Genomic DNA, 21,689 nt, shown 5'->3' with positions numbered 1-21,689 from the left:
CTACCCTTATCACTAAATGGAAACTATTCTTGCCAAGAAGACTTGCTCTTGCAATGTTGCTAAATCCAAGATGGCTACATTTTCCTAGTTTCCTTTTGCTTGCCCCTTCTAGAAACTTCCAACAATGAAAACTATTTTCCTCTGATCCTGTAATGCCACCTCTCTACGTTATCCTCTTCTTGGAACTCTTGCTCAGTTTCCTTTGCTTCCAACTCCTCAATGAGTGCTAAACAATGGGTAACCCACAGGCTCTTTTATCCTCAACCTTAATTTCACCCCATGGCTTCAATTCAACAACTTTTAGCAAATAATTACTGAGCACCAGCATTGTTCCAGATGTGATCTCACCCTTTATGGAATATATATTTTAGCGGATTAATTACCCTCTCTCTGAATACTGATAATTTCTAATCCCATAGATCCAGCCCAGCCCTCTCCTCTGCTTGCTGGATGTCCCTGTCACATAAAGTTCAGGCATCTGAAACTCAGCACACCCAATGCAGAACTTGCTTTTCCTGTCCCTCTGTCTCTTCATTTCCTACCCTCAGGTTGAATTGCTCCAATCAGAAACCTGGAATCTTCCTTAACTCCTGCTTCTCCTTTAGCTCCAAGTCAATCACTCATGAAGCTTCCTGATTCTACCCCATAGATATGTCTTAATCTATCCATTCCTCTTGGTCTCCTCTACCATGATCTATTCCACGCCAAAATAATTTATCTAGTTCCATTCCAGGTATCTTCCCCTTGTATAAGATTTCAAATGCAAATCCAATCCCATCATCTCCCCCAACCCAACCACAATTCAACCTGTCTTTGACTTTTCATTGTCTTCAGCATAGAGGCCCACATACTTAGGCTGTTTTTGAAGGCCTTTTATGATCTAGCCATGCCCACCTTTCCATCTCTATATCACATCTTTGCACTTTGCTTTTTAAACTCCATCCATATGAGATTCTCACAGTATCTGAGACTCTTGACCTCCACACATACTATTCCCACAGCCAGGTCACCTCTCCCAGTTATTCGTTTAATGCCTGTATTCCCCTGACAGATTATATACTCTATGAGGGCTGGAACACATCTGTGTTTTTCATTATTGTATTCTCAGTATCTGCCAAAGCACTGGCTACAGAGTAGGTGCTGAATATTTGTTGAAAGAAAGAATGAATGAATTAACCACATTAGAATATAAATAGTCTGATCATTTTATGCACATGATGTACATAATCAGTTGCAGATGGGAAAGTTCATTAAAAGATGTAACAAAATGCCAGACGGACCAGGCTTATTCATAATTAGAGGAAAGAACTCAGGAAGAAGAGCTTAACTTAAAAAAAACAAACAAACAAACTTGAATTTTCAGTCACTGAGTGTGTGTGTGAGCATGTGTATGTGTACATGGTGGGGGACAGAGGTCCACCCGTGGTGATGTGGTCACCTTGAGCTGACTGTGTCCTCCAACTGTGGACAGATGTGGGATTAGAGTATGTAAACTGGTGAAGAGTAAATTGGAAAAGTTTGGGAGACAGCCATCATTTCTGGGCTTTGTAATTTTGCTCCAGAACTTCATGGATACCCTTTTAGATCATCCAGCACTTCATAGATTTGTTCCTGACATTTTATTTCCTAAATTTACTTTTTCTGCTAAACACCCAGTTGGGCTTAGCGTCTTTGAGGTCAACAGCAGCACGATGAGAAATCCCTCCATGTGGCAGGTCTGACCTTCCTGCTCATCCCAACTACTCAAATGAGTGGTTGAGATGAGATAATCTCTATGTTTCTTTTCTACCATTAAGTACTATGACTAATTGAGGTCTGGTTTTGTTTTTTTTTTTGTTTTCCTCTTCTCAACTGCCTGGGATCCCATGTTAAAACAGGCCTGATGACAAATCCTGTTCTTACATTTGGCTTCCTCCTGCTGATCATTTTCCTGCCTGTTTGGTTTTTTGGGCCTCTCCTAATTAACCAATGATGGTTTGATCATAAGTTAAGGGCCTACCCTGTTTGACTCCATTCTAGTAGACTCTGGTAAAGAAATTTAATTGCTTCTTGCCACAACTTTGTCAATTGCAAATTGGGACTAATAAGGCTATCTTGGAGAACACATTTTTTTTTTTTTGGAAGACTGTAGACTTAATGAGGTGCTTTGAATTTTTCAAAAGAAAAGCTCTTTGAAAGCTTGGTGTTAATACAGCCCTTGATGTAAAATCATTTATTTTGACGAATTTTAAAATTCTCAGTGCTAAATGAGGCTTTGTAAGTAAACTAAATACAGACTGTGCTCTGCAGAAGCCTGACTTCCACTAATAACATTTAGAGAGAATTAGATGAGGTGTCTTTTATCTAAAATGCTAAAATCGACACTGGATGAAAAGTGGAGTCCAAAGTAGTTTTCAGGCAAAGGGTATAAAACAAATAATAGATTCCTTCAGTTTAGAGGAGCTCTCTCATAAAGATTTCTGAAGATGAAATATTGAAATTTGTCAAACTAATGATACCATTTTATTTGCTCATAAATAAGCAAGCACTATAGACCTCAAGTGTAACAGTACTATTTGTTAGCAGGCTAAACCTAACAGTCTCTCCTCTTGTTTTTGATACTAAAATATTGACTTAATTAAATGGGTAGAACTTAATGTCATCAGCTCTCATAGAAAGATGAACTCCGAAACCCTTTAGATCCATAGATGCAACAATGAACTTGGCTGAGGACATCTAAACATCCATTTACTTTAGGCAAAAGTCCAGCTCAGTTATCAGCAGTGGCCTGGAAGCAATTGAGAGACTTGTCCATAAAATACAGATATGCAAATTTACGGGCTGGACACGGAACCCATGGTTCAAACTAAAGAAAGAATCACTCAGGAAAAACTTAAGAAGGATGCACTGACTTGATCATATGTTTATCAAACTGTGAATCAATCAAATAATTCATTTAGTTAATTATTCAAGAAATATTCTCTGAGCACTTACCATGTGCTAGACCCTGGTCTTTTTTATTTTTATTTTTTAGGTGAAGAAATGCTGGTAAGTAAGACAGGTAAGTTCTCTGCACATGTGGAGGGAATTCTGTTAAGAGCTTCCTACACCATGGGCTCTAGGGAGGCAATGAATGTGATGGACACAAAGTTGGGATGATAATGCCTACCTTTTAGGAGCTGACAGGCTGGGGAAGGACTCAGGAAACAATGAGAGAGTCATGTGGAACAGCCAAGAGGCAGTTCAGCATAGTGGTTAGGAACATGACCTCTAGAGCCAGACTGCCTGACTTTGAATCCTAGCTTCATCACTTAATGGATGTAACTTAACTCTTAACCTCGCAGAACATCAGGCTTCTCATCTGTAAAATGAGAGCTTAATAATATAATAATAATCTCATAAGATTATGTTGTGAGGATCAGGGTAAGTATTCAAGTGCTTAATAGTACCTAGAACAGATGAAACTCAAGGGTAAGTGATAGGGTAGAGCAAACAAGTAACTGGAATTCTAGAAAAGGGACAGCACCCCAAAGGTTGGAATCAAGAGAGACTGGAGATGAACTGTTGAAGGGCAGATAGGATATGGATGAAGAGAGAAAAGAGAAGGAGGCTTCCCAGCTTGGGGGAGCAACATAAAGGCAGGGATGGAAGTGGACGTGAGCCTATTCTGGGAAGAGGATGTGAGCAGCTTGGTTTGATTAGCATTTGTGGAAAAGCAGTAAAGCGTTATTGGGAAAGCAGTAAATTAAGAAGGCAGGATAGGTCCAGATTAGTGAGAGTTTTGAACGGATTTTAGAATTCATCCCGGAAGGCAGAAGTCACCTAGCTTCTTGAGAAAGGGATTAAACGATGACGTGAAGGGCTGCTTTGGAAAACTCATCTGGCAGGGCTAAGAAAGGTGCAAGGGAGGGAACGCGGCCGAGAGGAGGTCTGTTGGGAGCTCTCGTAGAGGGAGATATTAAAGACTGTGGTGTCGGCAGGAGCAATGGAGAGAAGCTGAGGAAATCTGAGAGGCATTCCAAAGGAAAAAATAAAAAGGGTTCCAGTGCAGATTGCACTGGATGAATGAAGAACTATTTTTTTGAATCAGGATTACCATAGATTGGCGATGTATGTGTATTATTCAAAAGTTTTAAATACATATGTGAGCAGATTGGGCAAAACTAAGACAGGCAAGATGTACGAGACTGACTGCATCAGACTCTCACAGGATACCCAAGGAAGGCTGAAGACATGGGGTGCCAGCATTGGTGGAAAGAAAGAAACATCGTGAGACAGGAGAAGCTCATCTGTGAAGGGCTGGACACGGAACCCACGGTTCAAACTAAAGAAAGAATCACTCAGCCTTTCACATCTGGGATTTGCACATACAGGTAAAAGGCATCGACTAATTTATGATATTAACGATCTAAATTTAATGATGGGGAGCAGCCGGAAATGACAAAGTGAAAGTCTCAGAAACATATTAAAACAATTCAAGTGAGGGGGTTTATTCTCTCACTTCAACTTCGTTTCCAGAAGTAAAGGAGAAATAACAGGCGGTTACTGGCAGGCTTGCCGACCACACAGGGCTGCGAGGGAGCATGGCAGGAAGTGGGTGTCATTTTGAAGCTGTCCCACAGTGCTTTCAAGTCCAAAACTTCGATGAGAAGCATCATCCACCTGAGTGTCCACCGTCAAGCTTCCTCTCAAGGATCTTGGCTTATTTGCTTTCATATTTGTAGTTCAATGGATTGACAACTACTCCAAGTACTGGGTCCTAATCAAAGAGTCCTTGCCTTTCTCAAGTGTTTAGGTTTACATCAAAGGACTTTCTGGTCCTTTTGTAGCAGCCCCATAGGAAGTCAAAGAAGACTGTACAACAGAAGTTGGGGAGACATGTGGTCTCGGTGTCAAAGATGGGCCCAACCTTGCCAAAGATGATCTTGACCTGGCAACACTTCATTTTTATATTTGTTCATAATTAAAGGCAAAGTAAAATGTGTACCTAATTCCACCCTCAGGCTCTAGTTGCTTTTCATGTCTCTTTGGTACTACAAAATTGTGAATGATGAATGCATTCTGCATTTATTACAATTTATTAAATGTGGTCACTGAGGAACAGACTTGCCAGGAAAACCATACCCATGAGAAAAGAAACAAGATCACATCCAGTCTGGAGACTTCCAAAAGGGACTCCAACATTGAATTTATCCCTAGTATGTTGTCTTTCCCTTCTAGATCCAGAGAAACAGGCTGCTGAGAAGGCAGTCACTCTGGTCACCAGATAATGGTGGTGGCTACCAAAAATGACATCTAAAGGTAGAGGGTTAGAAAAATACTGTCTTTTCCTTAGGTTTTCTGTCATTAGACATTGAGATTTACACCACTTATATTCTCCCTGAACTGAAATTCCAAACAGTCTAGATCCTAAACATTCTACTCTAGTAGAAAAAAAGTAGAAATGATCAAACACTGATAATAGCAGTTTGATTTTTACTTCAATTATCTGGTTTCTATAAGAAATCAATTCTTATCATCACTATATTTAACACTTTTCTAGAGATACAAACAAAAGCAACTGGATAAGATTTATAAAAACTGGACAAAAGAGAAAAATTATCATCATTAGCTGGGGATGCTGCAATTTTATCTGGTAAATGAAAAGAATTTCCTGAAAATTTATTGAGAAATAGTAAGAGAATTGAGTTGACTGAGTTAAAAATAATATACAGAATTGAATAATAGTAATAATAATATGCTACAATAGCAACAACAATAAAAAGATAAAATAACCTAGAAATAAACCTAACAGTGCAAGATCTAAATGAAGACACCTCTAAAATACTCTAAAGGGATATGACAGAAGTTTGAATAAATGGAAAAGCAAAATACATTCTCAAATAATAAGACTCGACATAAAGATGTCAATTCTCTATATGTTAACCTAAAACTTAATGTAAATCCAATAAGTAACAATAGGGTTTTCTGGGTATATATGTGAAGAAGAGGGGAGCTGAACAAGAGGATCTGGAAGTTCCTATGGAAAAATTAACAAAGACAAAGAGCTAGGATGGTTGGGGGAAAAGATTAATGAGAAGAGATTAGATATATAACAGTGTGCTACTGTACCTAAAGACACAGATGAAGGAACCAAGATTAAAAGTAAAAAAATAGGTCCCTCCAAAAACCAGAATTTATTATATGCTAAAAGTGACACTTAAGTGTGGAAAAGACAAATTATTCTATAAAAGTTGTTGGGATAATTTGTTAGCTCTCTGGGAGGGAAAAAGATACTGGATTGATATGTTACACCTGACAGCAGGATAAGTTTCAGATAAATCAAAGATTTTAATTTAAATAATATGAATTACAATAAAAACCCTGGAAGACCCCATGGAGAATTTTTTTTTTTTTTAATCGCTTCAGGGTGAAGAAAGTCTTTCTAAGTGTAGCATACAACTTAGAAATGGCGTTTTACACCATGTTATTTACTTTCTTGCTCAAGAAGCTTGGTGCTCCTGCCTTCTGTGATGAATACTAAAGTCCTTCCTCTGATTTTCAAGACTCTCACTAATTTGTGCCAATCCAACTTTGACTTCTTGCTTTCCCGAATAAATGCTAATCAAACCATGCTTCTTGCATCCTCTTCTCAGAACTGGCTCATTCTCATGTCCTTTTTTCCCTTACTATGTACTGATTAACCTATCCCTTCTCTATTGGTTTGTGATGCTTTTATCTATTGAAGTTTTTTATTGACATGATTGTTGATTCACATGCAGTTGCGATGCATATTGATTAAACAATAATGGTAATATTATAATATTATTGATGGGTATAAAATCCCTTACATCTAGGGAGCAGAAAGACCTGGAAGAGTTGTAAGTAGGGGAATGATGATGTCAGATTTGCACACTGGATGTTATGACTATGGACTGGGAGAAGATGAACCAGAGAGAGGTTGATTGAGCCCATGAGGCTTTTGCAGATATCCAGATGAGAAATGATGGGGGTTTACTGAATGACCCCTGATGGAGGCTGATCCGAAGAAGTCAAGGAGGAAGAACCAATAGGCTTGGCAGGGGAACTGGACACTCCTGCACCCCACCTCCCATCCTCATGGTCACTTTTTACTATAGCCATTGCAGTAGCCACAGATTCACACAAGAGCAACTCTGCCTCAGCAGCTCGACACATCCCTTGCTTTCTGTTCTCAGTGCTACGTCCACAGGAACCCACCTGGCACTCACGTGTGCAGAGCCCAGATATGAGGGAGTTAAGGGGCAAACTTGACAACAAAGGATGAAATCAGTGGGTAAATGCTCCCCTTGTTCTTCCCCAACCACTCCTTGGTTTCCAAAGGAGTGACCAATGTGAGGACACACCCTTATACTGGCCTTCCCTGTTTCCCTCTCCAGTACCTCATGCCTATTCCCTGGATCTTTGTCTAAATTCCCACACCCTTCACCCAAGCCCTTGCCTCAGGCTCTGCTTTCACAAGGACTGCAGACTAAGTTGGTGTCTAATTGCGCATGGGTTGGGGGGTCAGGGGAAGAAAGCAGGCAGGGATGACTCCAGAGTTCCTTGTCTGGGTGAATGGAAAGATAGGAGTATCACTCACTAATAGTGGAATACAGGGTTTCTTTGTGTGTGGTAGAGGCAGGAAGTAGGAACAGATGCCCGTCTTACTACAGCTTGCCGTCTTGCCATCACAGTGCCTGGCACATTGTAGGTGTTCAAAATGCGCTGAAGTTTCACATGCAAGTGGAGAAGAGAGACAAACTCCTTGTACATTTGTATCTGTTATTAAGTATGTACTGAAAGTTAAGTTGGGTTTTGGCCACAGAGCTGTGATGGGTGCTAAGATTAAAAGAGGAGATTATGTCCTATCACCTAGTCCATTTTTAACTAAAATTACAGCTTAGTTTAAAATATAAGACACATACAACCATGAAATAATTAGAAGGAATTAAGAAGCAATACACATTAGTAAGTAAAAAAATAAATATAATCCACACCAAGTAATAATTCCTGGGGAGATAAGGATCAGCAGCCATCAAAGTTGGTTGAGGTTAATCTTATTGTCTTGGATTAGGTCACCTTTCTAATCTCACATGGTTCTTGTTAATAGTGGTCAGCTAGAGGGGCGCCTGGGTGGCTCAGTTGGTTAAGCGACTGCCTTCGGCTCAGGTCATGATCCTGGAGTCCCAGGATTGAGTCCCGCATTGGGCTCCCTGCTCGGCAGGGAGTCTGCTTCTCCCTCTGACCCTCCCCCATCTCATGCTCTCTCTCTCTATCTCATTCTCTCTCTCAAATAAATAAATAAAATCTTTAAAAAAAAAATAGTGGTCAGCTAGAGAATGTCATAATTTATATCTGAGATTTTATCGTCATCAAAGATTCCTCCATCTCTTGTTGAAATTGATAACTTTCCGGGGTGCCTGGGTGGTTCAGTCGGTTAAGTGTCTGCCTTGGGCTCAGGTCATGATCTCAGGGTCCTGGGATAGAGCCCTGTGGCGGGCTCCCTGCTCAGCGGGGAGTCTGCTTCTCCCTCTCCTCTGCCCCTCCCCCCTGCTTGCACTCTGTCTCTTGCTTTCTCTCTCAAATGAATAAATAAAATTCTTAAAAAAAAATTGATAGCCTTCTTTTATACATCTGCTGATTCTTTCACAAGGCTCATCCAAGAGGTGAGTTTATTTCAAAAACTGGATGTGAGTGTTTAGAACTCTGCAGGTGGCAAAGGGGCAGTCATCTTACTATAAATTCCTATCAGTGTTACTTCCTCTTTAATGCAAAAGGAGATGAGTATAGAAACACTGAGCTGAATGTCGATACAACTCCATTGTCTTTTTACTTTGTCAAAGAAAATGCAGAGCCATTTTTAAAAAGCTTTCTTTATCACGAAGTTGAGTAGGCTTTGGTTAATGTTCTATCATTCAACCACGAATATATTCATGAGCTTAGGGTCAGAGAAAAAGTGGTCTGTGCGTACAGGTTGCACAATTTTATCGCCAGTTCACTCGCCAACTGTCCCATTCATTCCTGGCTGCATTCCTAGAAGATCAATGCAAATATCATGTGGGATAAGATCAAACTTCCTATTAAATTCCCATCAAGTCACATTTGCTGGTATCAGTTCTACTCTGTCTGGGACCCTCATTAGTCAATCATAAAAGGGAACTGAAGTAGTTTGTTAAGTGTGTTCTGCAAAACTAGTTAGAGCTAAGACCATCACAATTTCCAGGCATGAGTATTTATTCTATAACTTCCTGTTGCATTTCAGGAAATCAACCATCTGTTATACCTGCTTCTACTGAAGATGGCCCTGAAGCTCCAAGGCACTTAGCATGCTCTTGACTCCCCACTCCTCAGTCCGCATCTAGCTACCTCTTTTTTGTTTCTAAGATTTATTTGTTTATTTGAGAGAGAGAGAGAGAGCGCGCGCGCGTGTGCATGCGTGCTTGAGCACAGTGGGGAGGGGCAGAGGAGAGGGAGAGAGAGTCTCAGGCCGACTCCGTGCTGAGTGTGAAGCCTGACACGGGGCTTGATCTCACGACCCTGAGATCATGACCTGAGCCAAAACCAAGAGCCAGATGCAGCCACCTCTTTTTAAGAATATACTCATGCTAACATCTACATCATGCCCCATGCTTTAGAAAGAGAGTCTGGATATGGTGCCAAATGGTCAGCCAGGCCATCTTCTTAGTTTCTAACCTCCTTGCAGTCAAAAGTATTTGTCCTTCTATTTCCAGACATTAGAGGGCCAGGCCCTGCAGCTAACAAATTCTGGGGCTTGTTTTGAGTGAGCCCAAGCAAAGCGAGCATTTTTCCAATTATGCACCATCTAATGCAATTTACATTTATTAGAAAAAATGCCAGCTATTTCATGTTAGTATTGACATTTTCTTAAGTACTTGCGATTAGGATTCAAGCTGAGATTCCAATAAATCTCTTAGATGTTTTACACTTTTACTCTTCCTGTCTTCAGACTTTGCAAAATATTTTTAAGAACACGTTTGGAGGTCATCCCGCCTTTGGGGAATTTATGCTGTGTATGGGAAACGAAGGGGCAGAGGAAAAAATATTACAATTTGGCAAAGCAAATTGAGGACAACTATAGAGGTGTGCCGGGTTCTGAAAAACAAATGCAGGGTACGAAATTCTAAATTTTAACACAGATCAACTGAGCCGTTAGTTTTTTTACTTTATAATAAAACTTCACCCCATAACTCCTTTGAATAGCAAGTGCCGTGAGGGCGCATTATTTTAAAGAACACTTAAAGTGTAGTTCTGCATTTAAAGTGTAGTTCTATTAACCCATGTCTTTTTACTTAGCATGTATATGTATTTGTATAAACTGGCTGGCATTTAAAGAGTGATACATGCTGCTTTCAAGAAGTGGCAGTGGAGATGTCCTCCTGATAGAATATTTTATTCATCAGAGTGCTCACTCTCTGTTTTACTGCCTAAAGCAGGGCTCTGCAAAGTGAGATCTTAAATGTACATAGAATTTACTCTTTGGCTTCTGTATAATAAATATTACCCACTTCGATTTAGAAGAAAGTCTGACAACACATGCGCAAGCATACATAAATACAACAAACCTTGCACTATACCATCAGACCTCTTTAATGACATTTATTTGCACATGCCAGTTCAAAGCCTTACAAGTAGGCACATTTCTGAGGGGAAGGCAAATATAGCTTTTTCCAAATGGGCGGAGGATACAGAAAGTAAGACTCCAGAAGATACTCAGGAGATGCGTCTCTCGGCGAGAAGAGCTCCTGCTAATACAGCCCAGAATGGGTGGATGTGCTGTTATCCTTCCATAGTTCTCAACCTTAGCTACAGGTTGGCATCACTTCCAGAGCTTTCAACAAATCCCAAAGCCCAGGCTGCACTCCAGATCAATTAAGCCAGCACTGCTGGGTGTGGGAGGCAGGCATCAGTGGTTTTTAAAGCCCCGCAGGTGATTCCAGTGCGTGGCCAGGCTGAGAACCATCACCTTTGTGAATCTGAGCCAACTGGCCCAGCAGGGGTGCAGAGCTGAGCCCCCAGCACAGAGACAGCTGCAGGGGCCGCTGACTCACAGTGAGGGGCGGGGTCAGGAGCAGATGAGCTCAGCTGACAGGTGGCCAGCGGATGCACCTGGCTGTGCTTGGGCAGCCCCTGGGTTTGATGCTCCTGTTGGGACCTTCCATCAGGAAAGCATGCTGCTTCCCCGGCTCAGGGCCATCTGGAGAATTGCTTCATCCGTCCCAAAGCTCCTCACCTCCCTAAACCCTCTGCTCCAGCCAAGCTGTGCAGCTCACCAAAGAGCAAGCTTCAGGCTCTCAGGCTTTTGCACAGACACTCCACTCCTCTGGTCCTCTTGACCCTTACCCCTCCTTAATCTACGTCCATCCTTGAAGACTGAGCTCCCACCTGGGCTAGGAAGCCTCCCCGCAAGGACCCCGACTCTCCCCGATTATCTTCCTCACCTGAATTCTGCCTCTGCCTCTGCATTATTCTTTTGCTAATTAAACACATCCCAGCCAGTGACAATTTCTGTGCTGCTGCACTGAGCTATTACCTCTCTCCTTGCTGGCGGTAAGGTTTTCAAGCTTGGTTCTTCTGTTGCTAGCCAGACAGTTAACAACTGGAAGGACAGTGAGGAGTTTTACACTTGTTTGTAAATGCTCCTCCATCACCACCCCTGCTCCAAACCGGACTGCTCCTTGTGTGTGGTCAGTACTCCGTAGTACTCTCTCGCTCCTTGATTTATCTCTCAATTAGATCTGTACACTTAACCTTGAACTAACTGGTCTACCTACATATGCTTGGAGTCCTTCTCTGTTTTGTATTTTGTATTTCTTTTTTTTTTTTCAAAATGCGAAAGTTTCAGGATCCCATGTAAACATGCCTCCCTTGCTCTAAATCCTGAGTGTCTTCCCAGTGCTCTTTAACAGGGCCTGACCCCCGCCTGCCCACATTACTGGACTCAGCTTTCTCTTTCCTCCCTGTGCTCACACTGCTCCAGCTTCCCTTGTTCTCTCCCTCAGCTTTCTGTGCTCCCTCCTGCCGCAGGACCATTGCAAGCGTTGGTTCCTATATCTGGATGTTCTTCTCCTCTTTCCTTTCAGGTCTTATTTCAACCATCATTTCTCTGACCTCCAGACATGCCCAGTGTCCCATTCTATGCCTGGATGGTGACACGTCTCTGCATTATAGGATGTGATGCAGTTACTACTTCACATGCATTTGTGTGGTTTGGGGATTAATGCCCGTCTCACTTATAGGACTCTGAGCTCTATGAGGATAGACACAGAGTCTATTTTTGCTCAATATTTTATCTCCAGTTTCTATTATTGTGCCTGACATACAGAAAGTACTATCAATGTTTATTGAATAATGAATGACGAATGAACAGATAGATGGACGGATGGGTGAGTCACTAGCAGAAGGAGAAACCACCAAAATGTATGACTGGACTCTTGGTTTTGCAGACCAGAAGCAAGGAGGCTATCGTTTGGTGCCACTGCATGGTGGCATGCCCTAGGGCAAAGCAGATGTGAGCCCCCACCTATGGATGGGATGAGTCGAGCTTTAAATGTTTATCAAGCTCACATCACCTCCACAGTCCCCTCAGGACTTGCAGTCCTTGGCGACTCTAACAGGCAGAATAATAGGCCCTGAAGATGTCCATACCGTAATCCCTGGGACCTGTGAGTATGGTATCTTACATAGCAGAAAAGGACTCTGTGGATGCAATTAAGATTACAGTCCTTGAGATGGGGAGATTATTCTGGATTCTCTGGGTGAGCGCAATATAATCACATGAACCCTTCAAAGTGAAGAACCCTCCTCAGCTGGGTTAAAGGAATGAGGTGGGAGGAGGAAGAGAGATTTGCAGCAGGTGAGGGACCCAACTCACCACTGGTTGCCTTGAAGGGGGAAAAAGGGGATCACATTTTAAGGAACGTAGATGCCTCTAGAAAATGGGCATGGTGCTCATTGGATCACTAGCAAGAAAAGGGGATCTCAATCCTACAACCACAGGATATGGATTCTGCCCACCCCAAATGAACTAGGAAGTGAGTCTTCCCTTTGAACCTCCAAAATGGAATGCAGCCCTGCCAACACCTTGATTTTAGCCTAGTGAGATCTGTCAGACTTCTGACCCACAGAAATGTAACATCCGAAATTTCTGTTGTTGAAGCCGCTAAGTATGTGGTAAATTGTCACAGCGGCAATGGGAAGCTAATGTACAGGCTCCATCCTGCCCCCGACATCTGACGACCCCCTTGACCAGAGCAGAGAGGAGACTTGGGTCAGGGGCAGCCGAACATGACGTAGGACGCGACCAGACGGAGTGACCAACTGGACAAATCCGGGTCACTCAGGGCCTGGGATGTGAGCTAAAGAGAAACACCAGGCGCTCCTGTGGGAACAGCGGACGAGGCCAGTGACCCTGGGGAGAGGAGAGCAAGCGGCTGATCAGGGAGCTGGCAACCCCTGGGCAGCCTGGCGCTGACATAACGTGGTGGCTAGACCTTGCTCCAATTCTGAGCCCCTCCTAGTCTCCCTCTGTGAGTCTCCCTCTGGCCTCCACTCTGCCCCTTGCCCTTCCCACGGGCCAGGCTCTGCATGGCACCTCCTGGCCTTTGCTGGCCGTGGCCGTCCTTCTGTCCTCATCACCAGACACATCTTCGTAATTACTCTCACGTTTCTGCTCCCCCGGCCCCTGTCCCGAGGCAACCCGGGTGGATCTGAGTTCTTTGTAACCCACGTGGCCTAATGCAACTGCCTCGCATTCGGAGGTTGACCCTCTCCACGTAGCCTCTCGGGGCTGGCGTTCTGAGCCTGTAAAAGGGGGCCGAGGGGTGGACGCTAATACCTACCCCAGGGGGTGCTGGAGGATGAGTGAGCTAACCCACGACACCACGTGCAGGGCGGGGGCTATTTGGTGGCATCTCGAGCAGCAGCTGGGGGTTTTCTGCTGGCCCCTCCCAAGGCTCCTAGCAAGCCTTTTCTTCAAGACCCATCCTTGTTTTCAACTCTCCCGCCTCTCTTCCTCCTGCGCTCACCATCGTTGTTTTTTTGTTTTTTGTTTTTTTAAGATTTTGTTTATTTATTTGACAGAGAGAGACACAGCGAAAGAGGGAACACAAGCAGGGGGAGTGAGAGAGGGAGAAGCAGGCTTCCCGCCGAGCAGGGAGCCCGATGCGGGGCTCAATCCCAGGACCCGGGGATCATGACCTGAGCCAAAGGCAGACGCTTAACAACTGAGCCACCCAGGCGCCCCCAACAGCATCGTCTGTTTGCTGGCGGCTCCCGGGGGCACTCCACGTACTGCTGAACCCCACACGTGGCTTTGGCTCTAACAGTGCCTGGGACCGCTCTTGACACACCTCAGGACAAACGGGTTTCAAGAACACTTCTCTCGAGTGGGGACTCCTCTGTCCTTTGGGCGGCTCCGGCGGCAAGTGAGAGCCTTTGGTCCCGGCACACCTTTCCTCTCCGTTCCTTAGGGGCCGACGGTGTGCTGCTTCTGTGACTTACAGCCCTGTGCCCGCAGCTGCTTAGGTTTCCAAGCAAATAAACACGGGACAGATCTACGCCAGTGGGCTGGGATCAGAACGTGTCCTCAGCTGTTGGGAACACAAAGAGAAGCAGTTTCCTTAGAAACAGATTCCCGGGGGAAGGGGCCTAGTGGGGCCATTTGAGACCTTGGCAGAGGTGGACCTCACGGTTCAGGACACGGCCCAGCGCGGCCTGAGCCGCATGAGAACAGGAGCCCCTGTCTGCAGGAGAAATAGTCTCTTTAGGTCTTGGGGAGCCACGAAGAGAGCCAGGGAAATGAAAGCACCGATGCTTAAACATGTTTTAGAGATTTCCAGCCATCAGAGCGCTTCTGTGTAGAATGCTTAGTTTATTCTCCCAACAACCCTGTGATACAGGCAAAGGGGGGCAAGATGTCCCCATCGTAGAGATGAGAAAAGTAAGGTTCACAGAGGCTAAATCACTGGCTCGGTCACCCAGCAAGGCTGCTATCTCCAGCCACAATCGTAAGCCAAATCTGAACTAGTTGGAGACGGAGTATTACTTTTCTACTTTTAAAAATTTGGAGGACATATTTATCGAAATACTTAAAAAGCAGATCATCCAAATCCCTTATTTGTTTTCTTTTGTTAAGGAAAAGGATGCTTTAGAGACAGAGGCAAAGCCTGAGGTTTCATTCACAGGACAGCCTCAGCTGGTCAGGAAAGAGTGGAAATTTCCAGAAGTGAGTATTTCAGATATACATTTCCAAAGCTAAAGGACGTTCAGAGTCCAAAACTTTCAAGCAGATTAAAATGCATAGCTTTCTGAAAACCTTTGCTGACGCTGGCCAGTTTTCAGACTTCTCCAGAATCCAATGGGGCCAACATGATTCACTGAATTCTTTATGAATTAAGAAGCTGTAAATTATGCATCTTTTTTTTTTTTTTAAACATGCATTACTTTCCCTGTTTTACAGCCAAGCCGAATAAACACTATCACAGAGGCAGTTTCCTCCCTGGGAAAATCTCCTCCTCTCCCGGCTCCTCAAATGGAGGATCATCTCGTGGAAGGGTCGCCTAGTGCATTTGCAATAAGTTTGAGTCAGGAGGCCAACTTGACATTCTGGGGAGCTTGAAAGTGCAAACTGGTATCTCTGCAGAACATTTTACCATGAAACTTCCTAGGGCCAGGTTTTAAGGCAAACAGCAAGCAGAAATCGCACACATATAACTGAGTGGAAATGCCAGGGCAAGAAATCCATTTGCAGGGAAATTCAGCAACTGGAAAAGGGAGTGGCTTCTGCAGGCCTGAGATGCTCTCCCTCGCTTGTCAATCACAATAGTTGCTTTTCATTAGCAGCCTTCATTCTTTCATTAACGATGTCCCCGGTGCCAGGTATCTCCTTGCCTTGGAAATAAAGGAGCCTGGACTCCAGCTGGAGAAGAGTCTCCTGTGCTGGGATGTACCCCAGTGAGCCTGTGCTCAGCTCTGGCTCACCTTATGATTCTAAAACCAAAAACGAAGGCAGCCACCTCTGCCCTGGGCAGCCAAGTTTCTGGATCTGGACAAAGAGAAATGAGCCCAAGAGAAGTGCCTTTTCACGGCATGGCTGCTAGAAGTTGAATTTGTATCCATTCTAGCAATAATTTATTTTAAAATTATTTTTTGGTGAATACAAGTGAAGCATGGTTTGGAAATAGAAACTTCTAGAAAATCTAATTGCTTCCAGAAAATATGGGAACTAGCTATAAGATGCTTGAATATTTTGGGGGAAAAAAAACGTTATAGCAGCTGTGTCTTTGTAAAGATGTGTCAGACAAAATGATTTTGCTCAAAAAGCATAGGACTTGGCCCAGCCCAGTCCTCTTCTCCCTTTACTATGCAGGAAGTAAAACATCAGGTCCCAGCGATCCAACAATATAGTCGTGGAGCTGAGGCCAGGCTTCTACTCCTGGCGGGGCCTCTGACCCACCCCTAGACCCAGGCCCCATTCCTACGCCTGTGAAACAAGAGTTTCCTCGTGCCCTCCAGGGTCCCTGCACATCCTAGGATCCCTTTACCCTTTTCCACTTTCTTCCAAACCACCCAGCATCACAAGATGATATTATTTCACCCGCTCGGCAGGCTCAGAGGCCCTGGCCCTCTCTCAGCTGTATGCTAAGCAGCGCTGCAAGGCTCAGGGCCAGGAGCAGAACTGCCTGATTTTTGGCAACTGGATAAAGCAAGTGGCTTTGAGCGCTGAGATCTGGAATAATGTGGGTACACCAGTAGCCCCCTTTTGGGCCAGCCACCGTGACTCTGTGTGTGTGCAGTGTTCAGGGAGGGGCCTTATCACGCTGCCCCGCAGGGGTGGCCTGCCCCGCCGGCCTCCTCGTGTGTGGGGTCCCCCTGTGCACCCCCTCTCAGGCCCTCGCCCCCAGGGGAGGGCCTCGCAGAGGGGCCAGCGGTCTCCTCACAGCTGCCCTACACCCCACTGAGACACAAACAACACCCTCTTTTGAGTCAAACAACTGACCACCTGGGCTTGCCAAAATGAGGACAGGCTCTGAAAGGGGGCAGTTTTATTTCAAGGGTTTAATGGACCAAGGAGATGAAATAAAAAGTTTCAGCTATTAAAAAAAAAAAAAAAGGCAAAAGACTGTCTTCTTTCCAAATAAACAAACTATCCTTTGAACAATTAAAGATTCTAACCGGGTCAGGCTGGGGCCAGGTCATGAAGGAGTCACGTGTCCCTTGGGCTCCCCTCTCTATTCCAGGCTCCCCTGATTTCTCCTTCTGCTGTTTTGGGTAACCCAGTGTTCTCCTGCTGGGGCCCTGCCAAGGAATGACATGAGCTCATCGGACGTAGGCCCTTCCCAGGACACGGCGCTTACACTGGGAAAAGGGGCCCCTGCAAATCTCTAAGGGTAGAATTCCAGGCCGGGAAATTCCCCCAGAATCTCTCAAATCACACCATAAAAGCAGCTCCCTGCCCTTCAAACATAGAAGATTTGCCTCAACTAGCAGCTTTCAATAACTCTGTGGGTTTGGTTTTTTCTTTTTTTTAATTTAAACCATGATTTTTTTCTCTCCCCTTTACAACTTCTCTGGCGAATGATTACGACTTACTGTGTGTGTGAACATGTGAAGACTTATGTTATCGGCAATGATTTCCAGGTTGGCAAAAACATGAAAGGTAGAAAAACCTAGAGAACTGCCCTCAACTTCCATATTAATATGTGTTTGTTTTTTAGTAAGTAGAATGCTATTTAGGCCTCCAATATTTCAGCCCTTCTTCTGGGTGCCAGGGACATAGATGGAACTCTGATCCTATCCTGTCCTGAAAGAGCTTATAGAATGTTGGGAGGACAGGAGAGAAGTTAAGACAAGACCTTACCCAGAAAAATAACATCACCAGCACAGAACTTTGTGAGAGCACAGAGGAAGAACATCAGGACCTCCCTACATAGCTGTGTAGCTTGTGCACTGCGTAACTCTGGGGTCACCATCCCACAAACTCCATTTTCAATAGAGCCGTGCGGACACTTTGAGTGTCAGGAGCCTTGTGAGACTTGCAGGGAGAGCATCCAGGGATCTGCCAGACATAGGTCTAGAGCCGGAGGGAGGTCCTGACCCCTAGAAAGATGGTGGAGAACTGCTGAGAATGTCTGAAGGCTGATGGGATAACATATCCCCTGCTGGGATTTCTTCCTCACAGAGATTCGGGAGAAAGAATCACTGATAAGGTGTGTTGGCTTTGGGGTCATTCAGGTTATTTCTCAGCTCACTTAGAGAAAGTAGAGTGACTCACTGGGCTATACGTGATCTGTTGTCTCCAAGCCTGACTTCTCTGAATTCTCCTCCTGCCACTCTCCAGGCCCCACCCCTCACTCTGCACCAGCCACACTCTTCTCCCTGCTGATCTCTGAACGAACCACAAGGTCACCCACTGCAGGGGCCCCATGAAAGAAAAGGCTGGTTTTCTCCCCTTTGCTTCTTTTCCTGCTCCCGTTCTTGCTAGGACCTGCCCCCGCTCCCTACACATGCCTTACCTTCATGTATGTCCTCCCTGCAAGGGACAAAGGGATGATGACCTCTTTGGAGTTTTCCAGCACAAAAGATGGTATCTAAGGAGTGAACAGGGGCACCACGTGCCTATTGCAGACCCCTGGCGCTAGGTATCTCCATGCCAGGACCACTGGCTTCGGGGAATGAGCGACTGATGAAGGACCCCTGGACCCTGTCCTTGTTCCGACCAGTTCCTGGAGGTCTGAGACGACACATGCACCAGACCATAATTACCAATAAAAACCCCAGACTCCAAGCAAAGACAAGACTCCCTCTTTCCTTTCCAAGTCTCCCGGATGCTCCATCTAGATCTCTTTCCCTACAGATCTTCAGTAAAGTCTGCTTTCACCTCCTGCTGGCTCGCATTTGATTTCCATCTTGCGTCAAGCCAAGGACCCTCTTGGCTGGTCCTGCGGGACTTCCGCTCTGGGTCCTGGGACCTGGCCTGCCTGCATCACTGGTAAGGGGTTCTATACTCTGAAAATGTATTTGTTGCTGAGAAAAAAATATGTAGCCATATTCATAACACATAGTTTAAAGAAAAAGATTAGAGTTTTTGCCATCAAAATTTCAAAAAAAGCGTAAGAGCCGCTTTAAAAATATTTCATTAAAGCATTAGGTAGTTGAATAAATCCTGAATGGTGAGGGAAGAGGCTTAGTTTCTGGTCTTGGCCCATCTGTGAGTGAGTTGTTTTGCACAAGATAAGACAAAACCTTCGTGCATCTCAGTTTTCTCAACTGCACTCGTGGATTTTAACACATGAAAGTGACATCATCCAAAATGCTCCCATCCTCCAAACACATACTCTTATTACATTTTTAAAAATTAAGAGAAGTTTGGTCATTGGCTGGACCTGGGAGTAACGACACTCGTCCTTAGCTACAAGGACGCTCTGTGGCCTTGGCAACAGTGGGCTCAGGCTCTGCGCCACTGTCCTGCCCTGGGAACAGAGGTGCACGGACCCCTCTTTACTCAGCAAGCTTTTGTCAGTCTAGGTCACAAGCAGGTGAGAAATGTACTTTGGGTCTGGTGTTGGCGGAAAGATGCATCACTTGACCCTCCGTTTTTTGTTCCCAACTCTGCACTATGGAAACAGCTAGTGGGGTCAAAGTTCACATCCCCATGGAGCTGAGGGTCCCCAAACAAGGTCCAGAAAGATCAGATAGTTTTTGCCAAGACGGCCTGACTCTGTCGTGCCGTGGTGGCAAGAACCCGGACTTGACATCAGACAACCGGTAAACAGTCAGGCTTGTGTCCCCACATCGTTTATGGAATTGCAGGGTCTCCTCTGAAAACACCCCTCTCTCACAGGAAAACACTTTGTGACCCTCTCAGAGAGACTCTTAAACACATCTAAATGCCAACAGCACCTGTCAGGATCCTCTAGGAAAGGTCGTTTCTTCTCTAGGATCTAAAACCTAGCACTAAAGACAAACCGCAAAAAACAAGATTAGAAAGTCATTTGAGAAGATGTTCATCAGGATCTGGGTCATCTGGGACAATTAGCCTTTCACTAGCAAAAACTTCATCCCCAAGGAGGGTGCCATGGAAATGCCATGGAAATGCCACGGGGATGCCATGGGGAAGGAGAAGGAGAGCTTCCCGGCCTCCAGGGGCGCGCCCGGGGCAGGGGAGGGACCGCTTCTGCCGATGCGACAGGACTTACCAGGTAGCGCTCCTCCTGCCTCATGCTGGGGGTGCGGATCATGTGATTCTGTTCCCCTCTCCAGTCTCCAAATCGACGGAAAAAATAGTTAGATAAAAACCGGTTGACGGGGTCTCTAATGATGTTGATGTAGACAGGCTGGTCTCCTCCAAACCTAACACACACACACAAACACGGAGCTGGTTACAACCCGTCACTTCTGGAGGAAAATAAAGCCCACGTAGACACTGTTTCCCCTCTAGGTCATATACTATCATGAGAGGACCCCCATGCACTAAGGTCCCAGTGAACAATGTCATCGGCAAGGAGCGTTTCCCGGTGGGTATTTTACTATGTGCAGGAAGTGTCTGCAGGTACCTGCTGGGAGGTTGGGAGGACTGTGGTGGGGCTCTATGCAAACAACTGGATTTGTCAGCAGGGAGGTATAGACATTGTCTTGTTTTCCACTAGGCTGTGGGCTCCGGGGGGCGGGGGCATGCTGGGTTGGGTTTTGTATTCCCAGGGTCTGGTACAGACACACTGGCAGGTGGTTGGCCCTCACAGAATGTTTGATAAATTCTGATTCCCTCGCTGGGTGAGACGGTGCTTTATTCTACATTCTGATTCGAACAGTCTCAGGTAAGGTACTCTCCTGGAAGTGGGTAATATCAGCCAACGTTTATTAAACACACACAACATTTATGAAGTCACTTTGTTGTAAACACCTTTTGTGACCAACTCACAGAAGCCTCACAACATCTCCATGGGGTAGAAACCATAATCATCCCCATTTACACCGGGGCCTGAGTAGTTCGTGGCTGAGCCAGGCTACGAACCCAGGCAGGCTGGCTCCAGAAGCTGTGTTCTGAACCATGGAGACAAAATTCCAGAGTTGAGAAAAGTAATAATGTAAGGGGCATTGTGAACACAGCAGAAATCAATATAATTATCCCCAAGTGATGGCGAGTGGTTTTAGATAAAAATAAAACAAATATCTAGGTGTTCCATTTTAATGCCTTCCACAAAGGGACTGGACAAATGCTCTGAATGCTAGCCCGAGGGCAAGGCCTTCCCAAGGCAAAATGATGAGGTCGGCTGACTTGTTCTTAAGGATTCCTCCCCTTTCTCTTCAACCCACTTGAAAACAGTAACCCCGAGAAGACTGGGAGAACACTCCAGGCTCTGCAAAGAGGTCTTGCGCTGAAGGACCCACAGGCTCCTTTTACCTTGTGACCCCATGACCTTCTGATGAGGATGCCCTGACCTTCTACCAGGGGTCAGAAGGAGTTCAGAGAAAACAAATGGACATGAGCCTCCCCCTTCTCTTCAGTTGGAGACTCGGTCACCTTTCAAAACCCAGCCCAGAATCAGTCACATCCCTGAGCAGGTCAGTCCCATGCTGTGTCCATCCCTCTCTCCAGCACTGTGCGTCCAGGTCTGCCTCTCCCATCAGACTGCCTCCTGGAGCAGGGAATGAGGTCACTTAGCACAGTGCCTGGCACACAGTACCTACAC

The 21,689-nt window shown here is 45.1% G+C and overlaps 1 protein-coding gene and 1 long non-coding RNA gene across 7 annotated transcripts in view; both read right to left on the bottom strand.

The window, feature by feature from the left end:
• UST (uronyl 2-sulfotransferase) overlaps window positions 1-21,689 on the bottom strand; it is a 331,541-nt gene that overhangs the window by 121,878 nt on the left and 187,974 nt on the right. For all 6 annotated transcript variants that reach the window (XR_014147993.1, XM_081829140.1, XM_081829136.1 and 3 more), the window contains one exon: window positions 20,196-20,349. Coding sequence is in view for 5 of the 6 variants with exons in the window: in XM_081829140.1 (XP_081685266.1) it covers window positions 20,196-20,349 (154 nt within the window). In the remaining variant the exon portion in view is untranslated. The remainder of the gene's footprint in view (window positions 1-20,195; window positions 20,350-21,689) is intronic.
• Window positions 16,695-20,173, bottom strand: LOC145723136 (uncharacterized). The gene is made up of 2 exons (XR_014147995.1): window positions 18,513-20,173; window positions 16,695-18,096 (listed from the first exon to the last, which is right to left on the bottom strand). It is a non-coding gene; the product is annotated as an uncharacterized LOC145723136 (long non-coding RNA).

Source organism: Leptonychotes weddellii, chromosome 8, assembly GCF_054177405.1.
Source record: "Leptonychotes weddellii isolate Sample4059 chromosome 8, ASM5417740v2, whole genome shotgun sequence".
NCBI classification, from domain to species: Eukaryota; Metazoa; Chordata; class Mammalia; order Carnivora; family Phocidae; genus Leptonychotes; species Leptonychotes weddellii.
The sequence above is the reverse complement of the archived record's forward strand: the minus strand, read 5'-3'. Positions and strand labels throughout refer to the sequence as shown.